The sequence below is a fragment of the Mchenga conophoros genome, linkage group LG22 (genome assembly GCF_057382185.1).
Source record: "Mchenga conophoros isolate Kocher_MC1m ecotype Shallow Benthic linkage group LG22, M_conophoros_male_GT1.1, whole genome shotgun sequence".
In the NCBI taxonomy this organism is placed as follows: domain Eukaryota; kingdom Metazoa; phylum Chordata; class Actinopteri; order Cichliformes; family Cichlidae; genus Mchenga; species Mchenga conophoros.
The window spans coordinates 6,097,443-6,118,516 of record NC_140546.1 but is presented as its reverse complement, the minus strand read 5'-3'; the positions used below and the strand labels follow the sequence as shown (position 1 = coordinate 6,118,516).

General features: G+C 40.7%; 1 protein-coding gene across 1 annotated transcript in view; it reads left to right on the top strand.

Moving 5' to 3' along the window:
- Positions 1–21,074, top strand: part of dbpa (D site albumin promoter binding protein a) — a 41,277-nt gene that overhangs the window by 5,284 nt on the left and 14,919 nt on the right. The window contains exons 2-3 of the mRNA XM_085261892.1: positions 2,348–2,616; positions 4,151–4,349. Of these exons, the coding sequence (XP_085118018.1) occupies positions 2,348–2,616; positions 4,151–4,349 (468 nt within the window). The remainder of the gene's footprint in view (positions 1–2,347; positions 2,617–4,150; positions 4,350–21,074) is intronic.

Sequence of the window (21,074 nt, the reverse complement as noted above, 5' to 3'; positions counted from 1 at the left end):
AAATCACGAACATTAGCTTTGAAGCATCTTAAACTACAGAACCAAACAGTCTCCAGAAAGCAAAGATTGTGAGTTTTGTGCTCTGGTTGTAGCTAAACTTACTACACTGGCAGCCAGATGATTAAGATACTGCCAGAGACAGATTATTTTCTACTCCTCCCACCTTCTGAGTACCTATCTGTCCATCCACTGCTGTGATCTCTCACGTCTTTATATACTTTAATCCGTTTAAATATAAGTTTCCAGCCTCACTGATACTCTCTCCAGCCTCTCACTTTTCTTCACAACTCACAGTCTGTCTCTGTGTCATTCCAGCCCTGTTAAATATGCTCTTTTAGTGCTGTTTTATGGGGCTTTATTCTTCAGCGTGCCACTTCCTCAATATGGGCTTTTGGCAATGTAATCCTTTTGAACAATATAACCAAAGGGGCAGAGTACAAAGCTATCATTGTCTATATTTCCATGAAGTGCTTCCCTTTATTTCCTGTTCTTTTAACAATCCCTTTTTTTCTGGTGATGGTTTATTGATGGTTAATCTTTCCATCGGACTTTCACGATGAGGTCAGAGTGCAAGGTCGCTCAATTTATTTATAGGTGCCTTTTAATGATTGTGGCTAAGTGCTTTATAGGGTGATAAGGACATGTGTGCCAGGCAGTGGCACAAGCCTTTGTTGGATCTTTGTTGGCTTGTGTGGCTTCTCTTTTTAAAATTATTTTCATGCTTTGTGAAGCAAAAGTCATGTCAGTCTGATCCTCTTTGAGCCGCAGTGAGCTGAATTGCACAAGAAACCAACCTCAGGCTGTATATCGATCAGATGTTACTTCAAATTCTCAAAGGATTCTTTTGAAATAAGCATGAAGCCATTGCTTTGTAGCTGACGGCAGGTCACCAGGGGTGTAGGTGACGCTATCATGTGTTTTTCAGCCAGTCATATCAACTTTATCTTTCGCTCCCAGACATTGACATTCAGTGATACATCCATGCTAGTCTCTTCCTGTGTGGACACCCCTTAATACTACCTGTATCCATGTTAAACTGTTTAGGATGCAGTGTTCAGCTCAGGATAAGCGATTCTTATCTTAAAGAAACCATTCTGATGTTTCCTCAGAAGCTGCCAGCTGGAGCACGTGACATTGTTGCTCTGAACTGGATGATACCACTTATGGTAGAGAGAGAGACGGGTCTTTAAACCAGGAAACTGTGGGTGGTGTTAGGGATTTTTGCATTTTGCAGTTTTGGTTGGTTTTCTGCTTACTTTTGCTGTCACTTGTGTTTGATTAACCTCTTAACATCCATTCGATCACCAGTGACTTGGTTAGGGTTAAGTTCAGGCTCCCAGTGGTCCATCTGTATGGATTTGTTTTCACCTCTTTTACCTCTCAGATGGAAATCATATAAAAGACGTTAAATGCATGGAAGATAATGTTGTCTAGTTTCTGAAATTAGTCTTTAAAAACACGTAGCTGAAGTACAGCCTAACCCTACCCCTCAGTGGTTTGTCAGTGATACAGTGGCTGGCAGGAGGTTAACCTCGATTGTGTTTTGTGTTCTGGGAAGTTTCCTGGGTTTTGTTCGGAGACTTTTTGTAGTCCGATTGACCAGACATATTTGAGCAGGCTTTGGTTGTATGCATTTAAAAGGTCTATGTGGCGAACAAAAGAGGGCTGGTAATTACTGAATTGCATTGAATAACCAATGCATGATGACGATTCAGTGTTTTTCTAAAGATTCATCTGCATTCACAAACAATGTCTGGCAGATAGAAATAGAAGATGTGGCCTGAACATCTGCTAGCGACAGTGGAAATCCAGAAAATCTGTCAGAGTCCCCCAAAGGAAAAACCAGTAGTTTCCCAGATTCTTGTTTGCTTACATTAAGGAACTGAAAGCAGTGTTTTAGGTTATGAACCTTCACAGCTGCACTAGTAAAAACGATGCTTAGGGGTCCTGAGCTCTATTGCCATTGCTGAGTCATCATGGGAAGAACATGATAAGTTTGTGCAGATGCACAAACCTATCTGTGCATCTGCAAAATAGCACATGCACAGATAAGTTTTTAGGTGTCTAATATATAGAGTTCTTTGTGATTCAGATTCCACCAAAGGACTGCAATTAAACTACATAAATATGTGGATGAGAACTTTAGGGTTTTATAGTTTGAGCCATTTTTGAAAGAAAACACTGAAAATGTTTGTTGTCTGATGCTGAACGAATATGAGTTATCGTTGCAAACACTTGAAAAAGAAGGATGAATGAGTTTCATTGCATACTTTAGTCAGAGCAGACGAAACAACAGAACTAATGTTAGCAGCTTAATGGAAGATATCTCACTCTCTTCTCTCTTCAGACAAAGACAAGCCTCTGGACTCCGATGAAGACTCTCTGGGTGTCAGTGCCGGTGGAGCAAATGGGGTGGGAGGAACCCCGGGCTCTGGCGCACTGCGACCCAACTCACAGTCAGCCTTCCTGGGCCCGCTGCTGTGGGAGAGGACCCTGCCGTGTGATGGAGGCCTGTTCCAGCTGCAGTACATGGACTTGGAGGAGTTCCTGACTGAGAATGGGATGGGGATGCACAGCAATGGGCCCAGCTCTGCTACTGCCCAGATCCCCTCGCAGGTAAAATAGATGGAGATCAAAAACCACAGGTTTATGAATCATACCTCAATTTTGCCAAACCAAAAGACGTTATAGTGGAAGAAGACAATTTAATGTTTATTCAGCACAGATGTTAATGAAACAGTTGCAGGAACATCATCATTTCCTCAAGAGAAAACCTCAGATGAGTGAGCTAATGCTAAACTGTGCTAGTTTACCAGTTATCTGGCCAGTCATCGTTTAGTCTTCATTGTCACAAAAGGAGCCAGCTGATTCTTCAATGCTTGCAGTGCAGGAGTGTTTCCAGGATTTTTTAATAAGGTGGAAATGCTCTTGTTACAATGCGGCTTCAGTTTCAAGATAAACATTCTTAGCTCGCTGTAACCCTTCAGTGTTAATTTGTTGTCAGCAGCCAAGGTGGCAAATGGAGCAGTTCAGTCTCTCACTACTCTTATCATATATATTTTTTTACCTGAAAAACATCTTTGGCGTTCTGCAACTCATTCTGGTGGGAACTGCAGAGACTTGTGTTGATAAACTGAAACGACCTTCACTACGATCACTGGAAGTCAATTAACTGCAATTCAGATGTTTTTTGGAGATTTCAACGGTTATGTTTTTTTAAAACTACGTACGCTTTCCCGTTTATTTATTTTTTAGCTACTCGCAGTGTTCACTTGCAGTGCAGGCTCTGCATGCATTGCCATCCACCTCTTCTTATTTGAATTTGCAATAGTCTGAGCAGTAACCATATTATAGCCACGGATTCACTAGCAGCTGCAGCTGCTCACAGCCTGCGGCTGCATCCAAAGGAGGAATGAGCGAAATAAAATACATCATGTAAAGAGCGACATCATCTCTGCTTTCTGTGGCATCTGTAGAGCATTTTTCTTAAACCTTGTAATATATTAGAACTCTACTGGAATAACATAGAAACAGTCCAACAGACTAGCAAGGAATGTAAAAAATATTGAAATGCAATGTAAAAGTAGGAAAAGATCCTGCTGTGAGCGTTTGGACGCACTTTGTAATTCAGATAATTAATGAATATTTCAAATATGAAGCATGATTTTAAAGTTGAAATCATGCTGGCATGATGTAAGCGCACCTTTAACCTTTCTCTGCACAGCTTGCTAGCTGCTTAGTTTGCTGGCTAATGTCTATCAGTCCCATTGTTTCTTCTGAATTGTGAATAAGTCACGATCATAGGGCCATGCACTACACTGTGAGATTAATCTTTGGACTTTAAGCTAACCTTATACTGCCATTGCTCTGTTATAAGCTAATGAACTATTTTAATTTGAAGAAATCCTTAAAGCACTAATGAGATTTCAAAAGAACCATTCCTGGACACTGCTGGAGCAGCACTGCATGATTCATCATTGAAAATAGTACTTTCATATCACATACTTTCATTTCACATTCATCTTATCCTGTGTATTTGTGTAGCACCTCTGTTCATCTTCTATTTGACACAAGCTGTTTTAGCTCCTCCCGCTTTAAGCCAAATTTCTTCTGATTACAATTTCTGCTTTTGTTTGTGTTCTCCTCCCAGAGCTCCCAGTCTGCGGTGCCTAACCAGAGTTCTCAGTGTCCTCCCACGTCTCCTCCGCCCTGCTCCTCCTCTTCCTCCTCCATGTCCTCCTCATCCTCTTCTTCTTCACTGCTTGGACTGGAGACCGTCCAACCACAACCACAGCCGCCACCACCTCAACAGCAGCAAAGCATGATGGGAGGACCTGAGTGTCTACATGGTGAGTGATTGGGAATTTTAAAACAGTCCTTACATTTAGTTAATTCTTGTGTGAGAATTGTATGTTATTTATTTTTTATAGTGTGATGGTAAACTGAATATTTTGTGGTTTTGTTTGTTGTGGTCAGGCATAAAATAGACATTTGAAGGTTCTCAGTTGGTCCTTGGAAAGTAGTTTCTGTGACATTATTGAAAAATGAGCTACAAAGTTATTTACAGGCTCATCTATAACACAGTTTTATTGAATGTGATGTTGCTGCTGAGCAGTTTTATACATTTTTGACCCATTAAAATGGGCATTATGGGAAATTAATATAATGCTGCCTGCTAGTTCAGCACTATCTCAGCTATCTCAGCACTCAGTAGCTCTGTAACTTTGAGGTCTGCCACTTCATGGCTGAGTTGTTGTGCTTCTAAATGCTTCCACTTTGCAATAATAGCAGTACGAGTTGATCATTTATAATCTAGAAGGAAAGAAATGTTCACAAACTGACTTGTTGTAACAGTGGAGTCTTACAGTACCAGTTCAAATCCAGTGAGCTCGGCTCTTTCTTTCACAAATGTTTATAAAGGCAGATTGCATGGCTAGGTGCTCGATGTTCAATTCAATTCAATTCAATTTTATTTATATAGCGCCAAATCACAACAAAGGTGTCAATGGGAGTAAAATCACCGAAATTTAAAGCTACTAATTAGATATAATTAAGTTACTAATTATGTTACTAATTAAATAACATACTAATAACATACTATTATCTAATGAGCCACAGCTAGAGAGCAGACTTCTTGAATCAGCTGTTGTGAAAAATTAACCAGATATCAAGTCATGTAATTTTGAAGATAATTGCATTAAAATGCTTCAAAAGGCACGACAAACTGTTCAGAGCTGCAGTTAAGGGTCAACCCTGTTCCTAATGTTAAGTCTGGAAAAAACTTAAAGGTTGAAATTTCAAAATTTCAACCCTTGTACAGTTGTTATGAAGGCCAAACACCATCCACAGACACTAAAAGCATTTTCCACCTGGCCGCAAACATTTTTACTTCTGTTGTAAAGCAGGACTTTTTATCGTGGGTGTCCATGAGGACTGGCTTGCTTTGGAGCCTGCCTCAAGTGGCCACTAGAGGTATTGCAATTTTTGGCAAGCTGCTTGTTAATCCATTTAGCTCTTTTATTTTATTTTATTTTATTTTTTAGTCTATTTAGCTTGTCAGATATTGTTTACCATGTATAATGGTTAGCTGAATTTTGCCCTCCTGGTCAGAAAAAGGGAGACTTTCATTACCTCTGGATGGATGATTTTCATGACTAAGAAAGTCATATTTTATTTATTTATTTTTTTTACCAATTTTCACAAATTAATATGTTGTCCAGAGGTTATTTACTTAAACTACCAGTCAAAATACTACTAACCAGAATGTATGGAGCCCCGCAGGGGACATGGGAGAAAAAAAAAATTAAGACGGACTTTTGCGAGATCTCGCAAAACAAACTCAGGATCTCGCAAAACGAACACGGGATCTCGCAAAACTTTTGCAAGATCTCGCAAAAGTTTTAGCCGCATTCTTCGGCCTTCGACCTCCTGTTAGCTCGAAGCTAACGGTGGGTCGAGACCTACTACAGCCGGGAGGAACACCGCTTTCCTGGCACATCGTGCCTCGACCTCCCGGTCGGCTTCGAGCTGGTGTCCGAAGAATGCAGCCAAAACTTTTGCGAGATCCCGAGTTTGTTTTGCGAGATCTCGCAAAACCTTTGCGAGATCTCGCAAAAGTCCGTCTTAATTTTTTTTCTCCCATGTCCCCTGCGGGGCTCCGTAAGAATGAGGTTATAAGGGGAAATATTTAAAAATATATATTTTTAAGATTGTTATGAATCTTTTTAATGATTAACAATCTTAAAAATGAGCAAGCTTTTCTTTTTCTGCAGTGAGTTTAAAACATCTTCATGTGAGAAGGCAGCATTTGTGCTGCAACTAATGCCTTCAGACATATATGAAGCTGTATGTGCAAGAGGCCTCGATGTGATCTGGCACTAATGAGCATCGAGGCCCACAATGCATTATATTAACTCGCACAACTCAAGCGTTCGGTGCCTCTAACAATAACCAGATCAGGATTCTCTCTAATTATATCTCAGCGCGATGAATGGCTGACACCCTGTTCTCTGGCCCTCCTCGGTTCTCTCCACCAGGCTGTTATCATCCGTTATATATTCATAATTTATTGTTTCCTCTCTCTGCTGCATTTGATGTGAACCAGAACTGCCAGAACATCAGAACAACCTTTCTGTCCATCTGTCTTTTTCTTTTTTTCGCTTTCCTTTTTGAGATTTCACAAGCCTGACAACTTCCAGTTTTGACTAATTGAAACCACAAAGCCGTTCTTTCTAACGCTGACCGTCATGTTTTTTTGTCCCGCGAGCCATCCAGTGATTCATCACAGCTAATTTTATGGTGATTTATTGACAACAGACTGCCACATTCTTTGTAAACGTTCAGGCATTATACGATAATGATTGTATGAGCATGTTAAGATGTGTGGAGACGGAACAAGAGAGCCTAATTTTGTTTGTGTTATCTATGCTACAATTATTTTAGCATTTTTTTACTCATTTGTGAAGCTTCGTCTTGTCGTCAAAATGTCACCGGTTAGACAAAGAGCGAAGCTGGGTCTAATCTGTGAGATCATAAATGAAGGCAAAAAGTGTTTGTCTTCGTCTTTGCATACAGCACCCTGTGGATTGGACGGTTTGCCATATCTGTACCTAAAAATATGCATAAATGCTCTTCTGCAAAGGCCAAGCACAGTCATATAACAATCTCTCATGTGTCTGCTGTATCAAGAAGACTTAAGGCTTTAACTCAATGCGTTTATACCATATGCCAGCATAGTCTCTTTCTTTGCTCTTGCTCCATAATCTATAAGCTTTGTAGATGGGTATGAATATGACATATCACCAAACAGTTGTTTATTTGTACATCCAGGTGATACAGAGCAGCATTAGCTTTCATTTGAAGATGCATTTCTGTACACCATATTAATGTAAGTCCACTACTCACTCTTCTTTTAGCTCCTCTGTGGTCTACAGCTCCTGGGGGAAATATCTACCTCTTTATCTGCTTAACTCCACTGTTTTCAAAAGCCAGTTGTTCACAGCTTGCAGCTAAATTTTTGTTTTTGTCTCTGCCTACAGTGGATGAAAACAGCTCTAATATTAGCTGTAACCACAGTAACGATGATGTAATAATTATACCAAAACAATGAGCTCAAAGATGCTAAAATGTTTTGTAGCTGAAACGCATGGTTATTATTTGCAGGTTCATCTCCTTCACATTACACATAATCCTCTGAACCAGTGTTTATGTTTAAAATCACAACTTTTCAGAGCTAAAGATTCAGATGTGCAAATAACTGCAGTTCCTCTTTTGTCCACTTGAGGCTGACTGTAAAAGCGAGTCAGTCCCCATAGACTCCCATTTTAAAATGTCAGCAGAAACAAACCTGTTTACAGCCTGCTTTAAAATGTAGCTGTGTATGTAAGATTTCCTCCTTCATTCTTGTACAGGTATTTTTTTTCTCAGTCACAAATTTGAACTTTGTTAAGGGTTTAAATAAGACGTTCTTGGATCATTGAAATGGTTCTCTCGACCACATTTGTGGTGTTCGTGCCTTTTGGTGAATTTCAAATGCAATAATCAGACAGATTATACAGCTTTTGGGGTGCTTAAGGGTATTTTCACAGTTTGTAATTTTGTAGCTTTTTCATGGCTTGGTTTCTTTTAATCCAGAGAAAACTACAAGCAAATTTCAAGTGAAAGAAAATGCGTCACTATGTGACAATGTTGAGTCCACTTACTTGCTAGTTGTGTCTGGTGTGGGAGCAGCACACACAAACACAGGACAAAGATGCTGTGTTCTTGACTGGTGGATAACACAGAGACTTTATTTAACATTCATATTTATCTGGACAATTTCATTCATTTTACAGGAAGTTGCTACATTTTACCCACACAGATGCAACACTGCTTTTATTAGTTACAGCAGCAGAAAATTAACCTTGTGGAGCTCATGAAAAGCTAAGCCACCATGATGGAATTTCAAAATCGTGACCTCTAGCTTTATAATCCTTGTCTTACTCTCCTGAACGATCTGCCCAGCACACTGTTAGCATTAGCTGTTATCTTTTCACTCCACTCTCTTGTCCAAATACACTCAAAAACCAAGGTGGTTGGAGCTCAAATTCTAAATGGATGGGGCTTTACAAACTTATAGCCAAGCACAGTGGCTATTTTTTAAATAGCCCAGCCTTAAAAAACCTAGCTAACTACTGATGCACATGCACAACTACATAGGATAAAAATGAAATTACCTTAACACATAATGAGATTTGAAGCTGTCCAAACATGCCTGTTTAACCCTCTTCATGTTCTTCTGTGAATACACTCGCTGATTGCTTTTGTATTCGATACAAAGTGCAGAGAGTTAACTGGAGTGAACAAAAAGGATGGAAAACACAGTATATATATTTGGGAGGAAATGAAATCGTTCTCCCACACACTTTATGACAGTATCTCATATATTTTCTATCAGCTTGTTGCAGCTGCTCATTGAAGCTTTGCATCACTTTTATTACCATGCACTCAGAATTCAGCCTGACACATAATGTCAGCTCCCAGAGAATTTAAAAATAATATTCTGCAGGTCTGAACAGTGAATCTGAAAACATTGGACCCACCTGTGGGCGTTGCGAGGTTTGAATTTGCTCATATCGGGTACTGCTCCTCACGTTCCCTTTTGTTTAGAAAATGCCGCCATGATCAGATCATTTTGAGGGAAGGTTGCGTAGCTTCCCCCCGTGTTTTATTTATACTAGAATCGAATGCTCTGAGTATGCAGAAAGAGGGTTTGGATACAGGAAAGAGGGGAAAACAGAGCGATGAGGTGCCCAGCAGGATCAGATTCTCAGAAATCTGCCTGGGACATTGTGTTTGTTCTTTCATTCTGAGTCATAAACAATAAGACAGGAGATGTTTCTCTGTGCAAACAAGCTGCAGATACTGTGAGAGAGAACAATTGGAAAATGAGATACAGAGAAAGAGATTCACAAGGTTCAGCCAGGATAGAGCTGCAGCTACAGAGGAGAGAAAACCACTGCTGCAAATCTTCATATCTGCCCTGAGTGCTTCTGTGCGAGTCTATGAATACACACCATTAGTGTGTGTGTGTGTGTGTACATGCATGCCTTTAGTCTTTCCACCTTTTGGTGTGTGTATGTACAGTATGCTGAGCTTCACACATGCATATGAGAATGCCGTCTGTTTTGGCATTTGCATGCAACTATGTGGGCTTTAATGTGAATATGCTTTCATCTATTTGTGTGTGTGTGTGTGTGTGTGTGTGTGTGTGTGTGTGTGTGTGTGTGTGTGTGTGTGTGTGTGTGTGTGTGTGTGTGTGTGTGTGTGCGCGCGCGCTCGTGCTTTTTATTCTGAATTATAAACACGTGACTGGGTTGAGGATGATGCATCCATCCAGAAATCCCTGAGGTTGTTGTGGAGCTGAAGTATTACTACAGAGCTGCAAAGAGAGGGGGAGAGAGAATCAGCAAGAGAAATAGATGGAAAATAGACTGGAAATAATAATCTCATCCACATGCACATGTTTTACTTTGATTTTAATTCATTCTGGGCAAAAAGGAGAACAGTTCAGAGGGAGGGGAAAACACAAAAATATGGATACAGCTGGGGTTTTACAAGCAGCTCTGGTGACATTTTTCACCTGTTTCCTCTTTAAAATGCTGTAAATCTGAAATATTCATACTGGGGTTCTTTGTGGCACACATAAAACTGCACCTGTGATCAGGAAACTGTGGGACGTGGACACAATTAAGCTCCAGAATGCAATGTTGTTTATTTCATCTCCTCCCTAAAATCAGCCTCAAATCTCGCAGGCTCATTTTTTGATTCGAGATCTTAGCCCGAAAACCGTCCGCTGAGCCTCAGCTGAGCCTCGGAGCAAGACCAAACAGCATTTTGATGTCTATCGCCATCTTCCTTCCCCAAAAAAAGAACGAAAGAAAAGAACAAATTCTTCTGAATAAAACTGTGATTGTTAGGTTTAACTGACTTCCACTTGATTTTGTGTAGTTGCAAGAAATCACCATAGTTTGCTGTGCACATGGTCCTCTGGGGACGCCTCACAGTTCAGCTGCTGAAGGAGGAAAGCCTTTGATCGTGTCCTTTAAGGCTTTATTATGTTTGTGGTGGAAACAGTATTTTTGTCCAATTGGTTTGTTTCAGTGTTTAAAATGAAAGCAAAAGAAAATAGAGTTCTCCTCATTATGTAGAAATCATAGTGTTACATAGAAAATGAAATATGATGGGTTCTCAGGAAGGTGGGGGCGCTGGTTGTATTTATTTATTGTCTTCTGTCTCCTGTGATAAATGACTTCAATCACTCACTCATGCTGTTTGGATGAATGTAACAACCCACAGTTTTCCTGTTTGGCATGTTTGGCTGAGAAAATCACCCAATCAGCAAGTGCATTCCTGTAGCCGTCTGCTGTTCAAAACCTTAATAACTACCTGCATGTTTACGGGACGTCTGCAAATGTCCTCTGCACGGGTACCTCACTAGCTTAGGTTTATGAAACGAATCAGACTCAGAGAAACTGAGATATGGATGGAGATGTATATTTTATGTGGCGGCTCAGAGAATAGGTCTACTTCAACCTTGATTTAATGCCTGCAGTGTGATTCTGATTTCCACTCATGGCTGATGCTTCACAAAAGCAGGAAATTCTCATTTCAGTGCAATTATTAGAAAAAAACTATAAGAAGTGAAAGACAGACCACCAGGGTACTTATCATGCTGCAGTGCTGCTCCGCCTTTTTTTCTGTTTAAAGAGCTGTCCTTTGCCTCATAGCTTCAAGTAAATAATCATGACTCACCTTTGCTTGTATTTTAAATCAGGCTGCAGCTTTACTTCAACACTTCCAGGTCAGTTCACTCTGAAGATGCATGAACTTGTTGAACTGCAACGCGAAAGCGTCTAGCGCACATGTTTTCTCAGCTAAGGTGTTTTGTAATGAACTTTTTTGCTTTTGAGAATTTTGACAAATAAACATCTGACTCGCTGATGTCAACTTGTCACAACAGACAGTTTAACACACGTGGAGGAAGGATAACACGAGACGCTTGGGAAGAAATGTGAAGATGAAAATCAGAATAACCACCCACATCTAATCAGATGTTCTTTTGCCTGAGGCTGATCTGTCAACCAGACTTCATGGGAATCTGTTCAGTTTTTAAATCCTGCTGACAGACAGACAGACGGACGCATGAGGAGAGCAACACTGAAAGCAGAAGTGGTGAAGCTTGAGTGGGAAGTGCAGATAAAAGCAAACATGGGAATATGGCTTTAATGCATCTAAAGAAACTTAAACAGGCAAATAAGCTAGCACCTAAACTGGCAACTTTGATTTGATTTGATTTATTTGTGGACTAGACTTGAAGTTTGAGGAGTCTACATTTAATTATGCTTCATCCTTATGTGGAAACGCAGTAGAACTCTATTTATTAGATGGGTAGTTGCCTTCAAATTTCTCTTACTGTGCGTAATAACGTAAAATTAACCCAAATGAGGCACTGCTCAATCACTGTCTGGCTTGGGAGGTAAAAGCCACAACGTGCATGGCCTCACAAGTCAGTGTGGTACCTATTTCAGGGTGTTTTTAATACTGAAATAAGGCACCACTATACAGAGAGTGGTGGATCAGAGAGAAGCTCTCTTCTAAAAGATAAGCAGGTATAGTTAATGGATGGATGATGAATCCTAGCTGAAGGCTTTTCTTTAGCTTTTAACCTCATCGCCGAGTCTTCATCAGCAGATGGAGTTTGGATCTGTTCACATTAAAGCTCGGCGGCTTTAAGCCAACACATGCACTTCTGAAAATTCCTCAAAGCGCTGCAGCTGAAGGCGTCGACAGTTGAACAAACACCGTCCTCTGATGAGGACCATGTGATGTTGTTGAACGTAGAGCCGATGCTGGATATTTGTGGCGCTGTTGACAGTCGGAGTGTTTTTTTTCCTTTTCCACTGTAGGTGGGAGTGAATGACTTTGAAAAATATGGAGTGGAACTAAGTTGAGGGAATATGATTTTTCTTTGGAAATTAAATGGAAGGTTCAGCTGATGTTATCATGCCAAACTGTGATTTTTGTAAAATAAAACTGGGGCTCTTTTGTGCTGTTGATGGCTGATTTTAAAAAAAGTAGGGTGTTTTTGTACTTTTGGTCCAGGAAATTGAGAATCACTGCTCTGAAGCCAGTTTTGGCCTCTGCTCTCAGGATCAGACCCTCTGGGGCCCATGGGTGGGTGGTCTTAGGTGCTTGCCAACAACCTGAGTATTCAGTCCTGTTTTTCTAATCAATAGACATAAGTAGAATTACATTTAGTACAGCCCCTCACCATTTCACATGCTCAGTGTTGCTCTGTCAAGTGCAAGATGGCCTGACACCTTCTCCAGCACAATAAGGTGGTGAGACATGGAGGAGCACTGGACTGCAGCTGCAGTCGGCTATGAAGAGCGAGCTGGGTGTGAAGGTGAGACTATCCCACCTGATTTGGTTCCCTACATTTGGCTGTTGGTAGTGACTGAGGGAATAAGGAAATTATCTTCCTCTGAAAGGTGACTGGACGCGCATACAGATCTGTACCAATTGAAAACTATTTGATTTTCCCAAATAATTTAGTTGAATCAGTTGAGATTCTACCATAGACTGTCGACTATGTTGAATCCACTGGCAGTCAGAAATCGAGGATAAGCTTGTTGTCCATGTTTGTGTGCAGAGTGATGTTTGATTCTTGAAGAAAAAAAGGAAAACTGTCAGACTTTGGTGTAAGTTCTGAAAATTTCTTCTTCTTCCTGTAGTCGTTCCTTTTAGGGTTTCCATCGTGTATCATCTTCCTCAATCTCACTCTATCCCAGACATCCTCCTCTGCCACACATCCTCTTTCACCACATTCATGATGCTCCTCTGAGGAGTTCCCGGTTTCCTCCATCCTGGCAGTTCCATATCCACTGTCCTTTGTCTAATGTATTCCAGTGTATGTGCTATCCCTCCTCTGCACATGCTCAGACCATCTCAGCCTCGCCTCTCTAACTGTGTGTCCAAACTACTCAACCTGAGCTGTCCCTCTGATGAATGCTTCTGTTACATAATTCCAGCTATTGATCGTGCTATGGAAGGAAACAGCAATCCCATTGGCTGTCAGAGCAGAGTATTTGGCAGATGTGAAATGGACCAGAAACACTGGCTATATTTGCAAAAGTAGCAAGAGGTGAAATGCATTTGGTGTAAAATACCTTCAGAGTAAGGAGAAGACCCCGGGAAAGGCAAAGGACACACTGGAGTGATTATGTCTATTAACAAGGCTGGAAAAACTTGTGTCCTCTGGAAAAGCTGTAGGTGTTAGTCAGGCATAAGCAGTAGAAGCTGGATCAGGGGTGGGGAATTAACTTTCCCAAGGGGCCACATGAGAAACTGGGATTGTTGTGGAGGATGGCACCAGTAAGCTGCACTCTCTCCTTATAAGCTTGGAGAAATTGACTGGATGGATATTATTTTTTGTCAAACTTAAAACAACCACGCTGATGAGATTCAACCTGAGTGGAGCATTTTACATGAGAGAAATCAGCTTATGTGATGAAGCCATTATTTCTAAATTACCGCTGTGCTGCAGTTTTTTGTAACTCGATGCAGTAACTCATGTTAAAAGTTCTGAAAGGGAAGGAAGTGGTGCTTGAGATGGGGTGGTTTCAGTAGAGTAGTGTTTCCAAAATCAAAACTTTTATAGAGTCAAGATCTCAAGACAATATCATATAAAATCGCTGTCTTTTTAGCAACAACATCAGTCTAGCTTAAGCAGATTTACATGCGACTTTTTATTTATTTGCAATGATTGGTCAACAGCTTGAATAAGAACAATTATTTTACAGCATTTTGCATTTTGAAATAAATGTAAGTGCATTTTATCTATAGTTCTTATAGCCAATCTGAATATGTTGCTAACAGTCTGCAGTCCAGCCACTGCAGCACATATTTCTGCATTCACTTTCCCTCAGAGAGACAAGCTAAGCACTGATTAGGTCATCCCTGGCCTTCAGAACAATATATATAAATAAGAGTTGTAATCTGCTTTTAACTAGAGAGCTGTCTAACTTCAAGCTGAAACCAAATACCAGCATCTAGACTGGCAGAATCCAAGATAAACCCCTCAGAAATCATCACCAGTCAAATGAAATGTCTAATTCTAGATGATAAATTATGAATTTGAATAGAATATGAGCCGGGGAAAGAGTGAAAGAAATGGGCTCCTGTGCCTTTAAAAAAGAAGGAACGAGAGAGAGAATGCAGGATAACACCAGGCTGAGGCATCAGGCGGTTTAACATTCAGGATTGTGATTAATCCTGGCGACAGAAGGGTTAAAACCAGACACTGACTCTGCACAGAGAGAGGGAGAGAGAGCGAGTGAGGAGTGCTGGAGGGGGAGAGCGAGCACTCAGTCAGGAGAGTTGCTTTGCATGTTTTGAAATCTCTCTCTCTCGCTCGCTCTCTCTCTCTCAGTCTCTCACACGCTCAGGCCATGTGCGGCCGCCACGTCACGTGCCGCTGCAGAAAGCATCAGAGCGAGAGAGGCAGGAGAGCTGTAGAGGGAGAAAGAGTAAGAAGGGAAGGGAGGGGTTGGAGGAGGAAAGAGAGAGGTATGAGGAGAGCGGTGGGAGAGGAAACAGTGAAGATTACAGAACGAATAAACACTGAGGACAAAGCAAAGCAGAGATGAGGAGGTTTGGAAAGAGAGAGTTTAAGGGCAGCAGAGCTAACGCAGATTCATGAAGCAGTGCATGTATGATTTTTTAAAAAGGCTAAAGATGATAGAGTCACATTTCTGTCTTATTACAATGCCCAGATAATGTTTCCCCATCTAGACGATAAGAATTTAGCACTCCAAAGAAACCAAGAAACAAACCCTTCCATCAAAACGAGTTTGGCTCTGATTCCAAATCCTCTGTTTGTGCGTTCACCAAAGTGCGAATGACCTTTAAAAACACACGACCCCTTTTTTTCTTGGTCGTCCTCTTCTGTGGGTAAAAGCTGCACACACCGGTGACAACCATCCGCCTCCTCTTTCCCCTCAATGAGATGAAGAGGCTAATCACATACTGCACATGCAAGCTTTTCTTAAACAGTGTTATTATTCTTTACTATCTGAGCTTAGGAGGGAGAAGGACTGAGCCATGAGAAAACGTTTTGTTAGTCACGCACCTTTGTTCACAATCTGCTCTTTTCCATCTGAACATCTGGCTAGCACTGGTTATGTCTGATCTGATCACTTTCATACTGCATGTGTCCAGCTCCAGTGTGAACTGGAGTGCTGCCTGAATTGTATGCCGTTTGGTTTGAGTAGTGGCGGCCCAACAAGTCGGAAACTTCCAGTGATCCTGGTCGCTGTTGTTGGTGTTCTCCGTGTTTATTTTTACTGAGCTTTGAGGTCCGAACACTTAATGATTTATTATGATGTTCTGATAAAGCTGGACATCGCATGAGAATCACATCAAGCATGTGAAAGAGGCTCAGATCTGACATGGATTGTTGCAAATAGTCTGCTTCGGACACATTGAAACTCCTGCGTAGGCAGAGGAGCTCTCTGCACGCTTGCTAGCGGTAAATGAACCATACTATTATATGAACTGCTCATAAATTAGAGCAAATTTGTGCAAGGGAGCAGTTAGTTCAGAAGTGAGCTAATGTCCTATTTTAGTTTGTCAGACATTGTTATTCTGACATGCACTTTGTCAGGTGACAGCTGCTGTGTGATATAATTTAGTAAAATCAGAAATAGAATAAAAATCCTCAACACTTTTAATGTTTCATAGCAGCAACAAGATTTGTCAATCAGCTGATCACACCAGGGTTACATTGTTCTCATTCGTGGGTGCTCGAGCGGCTGAATTTACCTTCAAACATTGACCACAAGGCTCCTTTTGAAAGTCTGGGTTCTCTTCAGTTTGTTATGGTAGCTTTTCTGCCAAGCAACTACAATGCAGGGATGCCTACTGTGCATACTTCCTCCACGCCAATTAGAAGTCAGTATATTACGAACAATGAAAAGCCTTAGAGAGGACAGTCAGTATCTGCACAGCCACATGGAAAACATTTTTATTCTCTGCTGTTCTCTATTCTCCTGTCGTCAAAAGAATATCGTGGGTCTCCTCATACAGAGCCGCATGTCCCAGCATTAATATGTTTTGATTTATTTTCTTTGTGGCACAGCTGTACAAAGCATATTTATGTTCACTTCAGTGGATTTGAGTCCTGTTGTAGTTTGCATAATATTTATGGCAAGCCTTTTTGTGCATGTGTCTTTAAAGGAAACTCTGGCACAGAAAACCTCTCTTCATCTCAAGCACGAAGCATGACGGCAGATGCTGTTTTCAATCAACAGCCGCTCTTCAGGGTTACGGGGAACCTGCAAAATCCCGTGCCACATGGGGGTCTTTCTACATGTCTAGTCATGTCCTGTGCTCAGTGTGCCATAATCAGATCTGACCATTGGCAGAGCACGAGCAGTGATTTGGAAAGAGAGCAGAAGAGGAGGTCACCGTTATAGCCAAACTGCTGTGACATAACTCCCAGCCAGTGTGTTGACAATAGGAACAAGACTCCCGGGGTGTGTCACCTGGACTCAATTGTCTCTGGCATGTGTGTTTAGGTGTGTGTTGCGTTTCTTCGCCCTCGTGAACGTGCACGTGGTCGGCTCTGTTTGTTTGTGCGTGCAGCGGCGAGTCCGAGCCTGTCTGGGTGTGTATGTGGGCGTCGGTGTGAGTTCAGAAGTTGACAGTGAAGTGAGACACAGAGACAAAAGCCAGATGCACAAGAATCAGTGAGTGGAGACAAAAATAAGATCTGAATCATGGGACACTCGCAAAAATCGCTCCAAGTTAAAACGCCTAGGTCTGTTTATTTCTTTTACCTGCAATTAATTTAATTTAATTTGTAGTTTTGAAATCTTTTTTAAAAATACAAACATGAAACATGAAAATGCAAATTATAAGACTACAAATTTAAAAAAATTATAAAAAAATTAATTCCAAACTATAATTGAAAAGAGTGCATCAAAATTTTCATTAACATTATCATAAAAAACATGCGAGTGTCCAAAGCCTGCCGAATTTTAATTTGATAACTACTCAATTCTGACTCTTTAGAAAGTGGAACCAACAAAAAGTGAGAAAAGTTATTTAACTATCAAAACTGATTATTGATTATTGCAGTAATTTACTGATTTAACCTCCTAGGACCTGGCGTCCACATATGTGGACATCACATTTTGGGTTATTTAGACCAAAATATTCAGTTTTGCTCTACAAGGGCCTGATATCCACTTACGAGGACATAATACTGCTACTGTTCTATCAAAATTTTAAACAAATATCCTCATATGTGGCTCTTATTTTTCTTAAAAACTAAAATAATGTAAAAAAAATAATCTGGTAATTCTTTGTTTTTGCATTCATCGGGCCCCAATATGCCCAAATATCAAAGAGAAATAAAAAATGCTGCTGTGGAAGAGTTCGGGTCTTAGGAGGTTAAATTAAATTCATATCCGGCTCTAGCACAAAATTTATAATTTGGATAAATTAATTCAATTTTAAGCATTGACTTCCATTAAAGATGGAGGTAACTTTTGGGTCTGTAAACGGAAGCTAAGGGAAGTGCCTTAAGCCTGCATTATCTCACTTCCTGTGTGACCACAGAAAACTCTGGATGGCTTTTGTTAGCCTCAGTTGCTAGTGTAGCTCTTATTTAATGCAACAAGATGATTATTTTATGAATGATGGTTTCATTTAGCATAAAATAGACGTTTTATGCTAAATGAAAAGGTCTTGTAATCAACAAGCTGCTACCCTGTGATCACCTTAGTCTAAGTGAGGATGAAACTGCTCAGCTTGAGGCTTCAAAACAGGTCTTTACTAATCAGTGGGTCGCTGTCACTGGGAGCACGTCCGTCTTTTATATCCCATCTGTGCTTTTACATAAATGTGAAGTTTTATTTCTCCTTGAACTCTGATTAATATTCAAACTTGTGTTTTAGTAGCCATTGTTTTTGCTATTGTAAATTTATCGACCAGGCAAATACGTCCTATTATTAAAGTACGTTAGCTGCAGCCCTGTGTGAGTGTCAAGCAGCCATATCTGTAAATTACGTGAAAGATAAACCTTGCAGTTAGTTGTATAGATTCCCTGATGTGTTTAACCCAGATGGGCAAAAGTTAAACTTGGCAGCAGACAGCAGCAGCGATGAGGAGTGTGAATAGTTGCCTCAGCGTTTACATTGCAGGGAGGGGATCCCGCTTTATGTAACGCACTTCCTCGTCTGTATTGCGTTGCCAGCTAATGCTCTTGAGTTAAAAACAGCTGCTGGCAGAGCTCACAGTTCATGTCCGTGTCATCTGTGACAGAAGCAAACCAAACAGGAAATGAATCGCTGCTCTGGACCTTTATCTCATTACTGCTCCCAACTGGAGGAACACACTTGCTGTATCTCATAGTTTGTTTCCACTACTGCTTTTACATCTGCTACCACACCTTTTACTGGCTGGACTCTTCGATTGTTATCATAACTTGCTGAGTAAAAGGAAAGGAGCAGAAGAACACGTCGTTCCTGTACAAACAATAAAGTTAAACCAAGCAGAAACAGGACGAACGCTAACATTAAATGAGACCACCAACCATCTAACTGCACCCTCAATGTGGAGTTTAATGGCTGAGTGTTGTTTGTGATAAATTTCTTTCACTGGTGTATCTGCTCTGAATTATTCTAAGTTGTTTTTCATAACTGATGTGAAAAACAGCTGGTGTGCAATAACAGGAAAGGTTCATCTGATATAGTAACAAAAACGAACAAATAGAGGTTACAGTAAAACTAGTAAACTCTATCATAACTGTGCGTGCGAACACGAGTCTTTCACTGAAAAAACTCCCAAAAAACAACAACAACAAACCAAATAAGAGAGAAAGTATCGGCGTTTTATTACTGCCTGTGGAAATCGTGTACATCACTCCTCTCTGTTTGCTGCAGCTAAGTGGCCATCTATGTATGTTTGCAGACTTTTCTACTGGTTGGTTTCTATATATAATTCTCCGCTGAGGCTGGTTCCCTCTTATCTGTGTACATACAGTGTATGTGTAGCAAATATAACCAGTCTGGCCTATGCCATCACAATATTTTACAAATATTTGTCCCCAAAGTCAGAACAGAATAAGAGAAAAAAGCTCATAAATATGCAGCTGGGGTAATCTACAGAAGAGACTGAAACTGTCAAAAGTGGCTGTTGAGGAAAAATCAGGTTTAAAGGGTTGGAAAAATAGTTCCAATGCTCAATGTCACTGCTATGAATTCATTTGAAACTGTGACTTTATTTTTATCTCCCTGCACAAGGTCTGGCTGTTGTGTTCACTTGCCTGTACCTGCAAAGATTCAGTGCTTGCTCTCAGGGGATTTTCTCACTGTTGGGGATTTTTTGGTGATATTCTACGGTCTTTACCTTGAAATATAAAGCGCCTTGTTGCGTTGTTGTTGTGATGCTATAAAAATCTAATTGAATCAAATTGAAAAGAGAAGCATAAATTAAGCTTTGCACCTAACAGCCAGTCTGATGAAGAGGAGTGCAACTGATAGCTGGAGTCAAGTTACAGTAACATAGTCTCTGAACTTAAGAAGTTCTACAGTTTCACTCCGAGCCGTCTCCAGTTTTTCCTCTCTCTGTATATAGGCAGAGTTTAACTAGCAGCACTGGCCGCCCTCGAACAGTGTTGGAGAGCTCCTCCTCTGTTTCTGATTGTCGGTTGCATCAGTAGAGTCCCAGCTGATGTGTTTTGCGACACAGCATGAGGCAAATTTTTGACTAAAGTTGAAATATTTTGACTCGTATTAACATGAATTTGCATCACATGCCGTGAATTTGCCGCATTGCATAGAGTGTGTATGTAAGCACCATGACCGTGTTGGTAATTAAGCTAATATATCCTGTGTCATTTCAGAAGTCATTTGCATTTAGCCTGTTCTATTGTGCAGTTTGAGAACAAGTCATGAAAACTGAGACACACAAGAGAGGGCGACTGGGTTGCAGCAATAAAATGCCATGTAGGATCACTTCGGTGCTGGGAAAACCAACAATAACGACTACAAAAAAAACTTTAGCAATGTGTCTTTGTCATATAAAGCTAAAAGTAACAGCAGAGTAACAGCTAAAGCAAAATCTGTGCACAGGACACATGCGAGTCAGAGTTAGCAGAGCTTGTAATTGCAGTTTAACTACAATGCCGTATTTCACTGTAATGAAAACTCGCCGAGGATGAAAAACCGATGAAAGCGTACACAAAAATCGACTCAATTACAGTGATTGCAATAGATGTTAATTGTTACCTCCATCCTTGTATAATTAGCATAATTACTATTCTCCTGGTAATTGCTTTGTTTCCCTTTATTACACAAGAAGCTGCTGAAACAGGAGAAGATTGAAAGGGAAAAAGTTCTGCGTCAGAGAGCAGAAGTTGCCGCCGCCGCTGTCGACGATGCGTGCACGAGGAGGATTTTGTGCCGTACTAACAGATTTTGTTCCGCCTGTTAAGCTTTCCTACATTTCCCAAAATGCCTCTTCCACAC